General features: G+C 38.2%; 2 protein-coding genes across 7 annotated transcripts in view; one reads left to right on the forward strand and one right to left on the reverse strand.

Moving 5' to 3' along the window:
* The window catches only part of LOC125033237 (DNA mismatch repair protein Msh3-like), an 18467-nt gene extending 14646 nt beyond the window's left edge, over nt 1-3821 (reverse strand). The window contains exons 1-5 of the mRNA XM_047624619.1: nt 3809-3821; nt 3486-3661; nt 2355-2445; nt 908-1086; nt 584-785 (exon numbers count right to left, since the gene is read on the reverse strand). Coding sequence (XP_047480575.1) covers nt 584-785; nt 908-1086; nt 2355-2445; nt 3486-3661; nt 3809-3821 — 661 coding nt within the window. The remainder of the gene's footprint in view (nt 1-583; nt 786-907; nt 1087-2354; nt 2446-3485; nt 3662-3808) is intronic.
* Nucleotides 2561-5000, forward strand: part of LOC125033328 (protein-L-isoaspartate(D-aspartate) O-methyltransferase-like) — a 39175-nt gene continuing 36735 nt past the window's right edge. For 2 of the 6 annotated variants that reach the window (XM_047624723.1, XM_047624724.1), the window contains exon 1: nt 2562-2616. The gene's annotated coding sequence lies outside the window, so the exon portion shown is untranslated. Of the gene's footprint in view, nt 2617-5000 lie in introns of all 6 variants that reach the window. The other 4 variants (XM_047624721.1, XM_047624726.1, XM_047624725.1 and 1 more) reach the window with 4 other exon arrangements.

Below are 5000 nucleotides of genomic sequence, written 5' to 3' on the forward strand. Positions count from 1 at the left end.
GGAAGAGAGAGAGAGGAAAGAGAGAAGAGAGAGAGAGAGGGGAAAAGGGGTGGAAGAGAGGAGAAGAGAGAGGAAGGAGAGAAGAGAGGAGAGGGGGAGAGAGAGAGAGGGGGGGGGAGAGAGAATGGAGGAGAGAGAGAGAAAGGAGGAGAGAGGAGAGAGAGAGGAGAGAGAGAGAGAGAAGAAAAAGGAGAGAGAGAGAGAGAGGGAGAAGAAAGGAGAGGGAGAGGAGGGAGAGAGAGGGAGGGAAAGAGAGAGAGAGAGAGAGGAGAGAGAGAGAAGGGAAGAGAAGAGAGAGAAGGGAAAAGAGAGAGAAAAAGGGGGAAAAGGAGAGAAAGGGAAAAAGAGAGATAGAGAGAGAGAGAGAGAGAGAGAGAGAGAGAGAGAGAGAGAGAGAGAGAGAGAGAGAGAGAGAGAGAGAGAGAGAGAGAGAGAGAGAGAAGGAGAAGAAAGAGAGAAAGAGAAAGAGAAAAAGAAAGAGAGAGAGAAACTAGATAAAGAGCAATAGGGAGAGAGATATACCCATAAAGAGAGTAATAGACTATTTGAGCAAAGAATGCATTAAGCAGAAAAATAACCATACCAGCTTTAAATGACTGAAGCCTGTTCTTGGTCCATGGTGTCAGTGATTTCTTTTCACATGTGCCATTTTCACTGGCTTCTTGACTTGAGCTGCCTGGGTGACTGGCCTCCACTCTGAGCTTCTTGGACTTGTGCTCTGGAACTGGTGACCCATTTTCAGAGTCGCTGCTCTTTGTCCTTTTTAAAGTTGGTGAATAATTTACCTGTAAACCATTTGTAAAAATGAAACTTTTTTCTATTGTAGAAAAAAATTATTACAAATCCAATGTATTGATATTGTTATCAATAAATCTATATAATGTTTATGTTAATAAAGCAAACAAACCTCCACAACTTTGCTGTTTTTCTCTTTCTTTTTCTCATCCGTTCTGAACTGTGCACCCCCATTCTTTTGCTTTGAGGCAAAGAACTTTGATATGGTTGGCTGCTTCTTTGTGTTTGGTGTGGAAGACATTTTTTCAAAGATCCTGCTTGTAGAATGCTTGTCCTTGGATAATGAGGAAACTAAGAGAGGAAAAAGAAAAGATATACATCTAATATAAAAGAGCATAAGCTATGGTGGTATATGTTATAGAAAGTGACGCACCCTCCAGAGATGAAGGGTACCTTGCAAACCCAAGAATCCAAACCTAACTTTTTCCACCTTTCATTTACTCCCAAGACAGGTGGGGCAAGCCTCCCCTTTACCCCCACTTTATTAGCACTTCATGCCAAGTTTCATATTAAAAACCTGGTGTCCGAGCAGATCTGCAGCGGATATTTTTCATAATTTCACTGTAAATACAAGGTTGGAGTGGTTGTACTCGAGTTGTTCATGACTTTTTCTTATGCTCTAATAGATAGCAGTGTTAATTTCCCTCTGTCTCTGTGTGTCGCTCTCGGTAACATTAACCATTATGGCTACTACTATTTCTCTTTAAAAATGCTTCAATAGTAATCTATCTCAGAATTGCATTTTGATGCAATATAGGTTTAACCTTAACCCTTTAGCTGCAACATTTACCTATATATGAACATATTTATTAGCTCCCACACTACAAAGTATGACAATCACTCCTGTCACACCAACCACAACACACACCAGTGAGGGATGGCAATAACTATGATGCATGTAGGGAAGTAGTTTTAATGGAAAACAACACCTCAAAACGATAATAGCAGTTGCACAAGATGAAATCAAGTGGCACTGAGGCTTTTGTGCAAAGGCCGAAATTCCCTCAAATCTTCTGCAAGAAAGAGCTTGGACTCGTTCCCTATTTGTCGGTAAATCACAATGGCACTGTTGGATTTAGCCGATCTAGCATTGCATTCTAATGGGGTATTTACTGCGATACAAATATAAAGACCTATCTTACTGAAAAATATAACTTTTAATGACATGAATGAAAAAAACTAGCAACCAGGCGGTCATCGGTCCAACACAGAAATCATATAATACCAATAATACCAATACCTATGGCATTTGGATATAACACAGCATCATCCTTCTGTCATGTAAATATCGCATGTTCACCAAGTTCAATAAAAACTACACAGTTTTCTTTGCTTTTCACTGAATTTCCTTTTGTATTGACGCTGGACTGGAGCGCGAGGTTAACCAGGCAGGGAAGCCATTCCTTTAATTACTGATCCTGTGTGTGCCGTTTCATTGAATTAATGCCTTGGGCGCATAATAGAACCATGGATGATACGAGAACGAGATCTCCTACCGGCCAACGCGAGGAAAGGGAAGAAATAGTGAGAAAAAAATAAAATAGGAATGGACGTCGAACCTTCCTCGGCCACCGTCTCCCGCCAATACGTTCGAATGGCTGCCGACTGTGACTTGGACTTATTTTTTGGTCTCTTGTACTCATTTAGAAGCTAGTTACTTGAAGCTAAACATTTGATAACTGAAGCTATCGTACCAGATTTATAGAAACACCCTAAAGTATATGAAACAAGAGGATTTGGGAAATCCGCTAATATTATTTCGTTGTGACTTCGATGTCTTGCAGCAGTTGGAACGCGTGGTCTTGGATCAGCTGTGAGCAGGTAAACACGTCTTGGGTGTGGTGGCCTCGTTTGCCTCGTTATTTCGCTGTAATTACACTGTTATACATATTTAACACTCTCTCTCGGGTGTGCTTGAGACATTTAGTTACATATTTCACTGCAGTTACGGTACCTCCCACGTCTTTGACAATATATATGTAAGTGTCAAACTCAGGCACTTGGCTAGTGCATGGAATTGCCGTGAAAAGGAATATCGAAAGGGCGTTTTAAAAGAGAATCTTAGGATGACACCTTCTAGACGATTTTTATTTTGGAGTGTCATTCTTCATTGTAGGGAAAATTGCCTCTCCCATTGCAGGGGAAAATGTCACTGCTTTGCAATTAGATCACGTAGGCTCATTGCAGTGCCCATGGCTGACATCCCTTAGACATCTGCTAATCTAGACAAGAAAATAGAAGCAGAAGGCAGTAAATAAAGAATAGCAATAAAGGACAGATAATTAAACACATTCTAATACTGCACATATGTAGGACTGACCTAGACAGTATATGTAATATGCAAATGTATTAGTATTTTGCCTCTTAAAATAAGAAAGTGATTACCAAGAATTGCAACTTTTTGAGAACTACATACCCTGACCATTATGAAATGAATTAGATATTGCAATAGATATAAGTAGATAGCATATTAATGGTGCACAAATGGAGACAAAGAATAATGGCATAGTTACTGTATTAGACAACCATAAAGTACATGATAAACATTAGATGGAGTTGATAAGTCAGTGAATACTAAGTATTCTTCTGTAAATGGGTGTTGCAGACTGAAAATTAAAAAGTTGTTTAATTTATAATACATATGAATAATTAATTAGAGGACCTACCTTTTAGCACCAACATTGATTCACATTGACATTTGGAGTGTAGTCCTCTTCAGGCAAATTATCAAGAAGATAAGAAACCAATTCCAACTTATTTGTTGCCGAAATACATGCGATATAGGTTTTGATAGCCTTTGCTGGATGCCATGGCTGTTGCTCAACTGCATTGCTTGGTTTATTTGTTTCTTTATTCGCAATTTGCACTTTGTCGCAAAGAGGAAATGGAATTAATTGAATTATTGAGTCCAAGTACTTTATACTTAGTACCATGCAAGTATATATGTTTGAATCTATAATTCTACCCAAAATACGTGAGTTATTGTCATAACACATCTGGTAACTTTCTTCACCTTTCACTAACATTCTTGATGATTTACAAGTTGTGGGATATATAACATAATAGTAATGGCATGTTGTATTTCGTTTTATCCAAGTTATTAACATGAGAAATAGATATTGGAATATTGAAAGTTTTGTTTTGACTATCTTTTGCGCTGTCATGGTTGACGAGTGTATATATATCAGTGTAAGATGCTGTTATTTTATTTTTTTTATATCATTCAGCATAATTCTCTAAATTAAGTATATCAGTTATAGGTTGTTTCAAATAACGCTTTTACTATATTAGAAAGGATTGCATATTTGTTAACCCATTCGCCCCGGATTTATGATCTGTCCCCTGATGTTTTTGGTGAATTTTGTTACCTACAGATGGCTCCACATGTGCTCAGCCGGCAAGGAGTCTATCAGTAGGCCCTAGTTACCGATCCTGATTTCCCCATTCCTTGAATTGTCGGGAAAATTAATACCATTCTATTGATACTGTTATTGTTATTGATGTTATGATTATTAATTTGTCATTAAAATATTTTAGACAATGAAATGATACAAAAGATCCTTTCTTAAAGTGAAAGAAAAGGGTAAATAGGTGAGATAGGTAGTTTCTAATAACTGGCTATTTGGTGATTAAGAACTTGTAGAGCCATCTATGTGTAAATACAATAAATAAACGTGCATTACAGTGGGCATGACATGTATTCTTGCCACATGGGGCGAATGGGTTAAATAAATGGAAGGCAAAGGAGGTTGTGTTTGATTCAAGTTTATAGTTTATTCATTGTTATACAATATATTTTTATTTCTTTACACTTTAAAGTCCAACAATCCCATGCCTATTGTATATATATGTATATATGTGTGAGTGTGAGTGTGAGTGTGAGTGTGAGTGTGAGTGTGAGTGTGAGTGTGAGTGTGAGTGTGAGTGTGAGTGAGTGAGTGAGTGAGTGAGTGAGTGAGTGAGTGAGTGAGTGAGTGAGTGTGTGTGTGTGTGTGTGTGTGTGTGTGTGTGTGTGTGTGTGTGTGTATGTGTATGTATATGTGTATGTGTATGTGTATGTGTATGTGTATGTGTATGTGTGTGTGTATGTGTAAGTGTGTGTGTAAGTGTGTGTGTAAGTATGTGTGTAAGTGTGTGTGTAAGTGGGTGTGTTTAAGTGTGAGTGTGTGAGTGTGTGAGTGTGTGAGTGTGTGAGTGAGTGAGTA

The sequence above is a fragment of the Penaeus chinensis genome, chromosome 16 (assembly GCF_019202785.1).
Source record: "Penaeus chinensis breed Huanghai No. 1 chromosome 16, ASM1920278v2, whole genome shotgun sequence".
Classification (NCBI taxonomy): domain Eukaryota; kingdom Metazoa; phylum Arthropoda; class Malacostraca; order Decapoda; family Penaeidae; genus Penaeus; species Penaeus chinensis.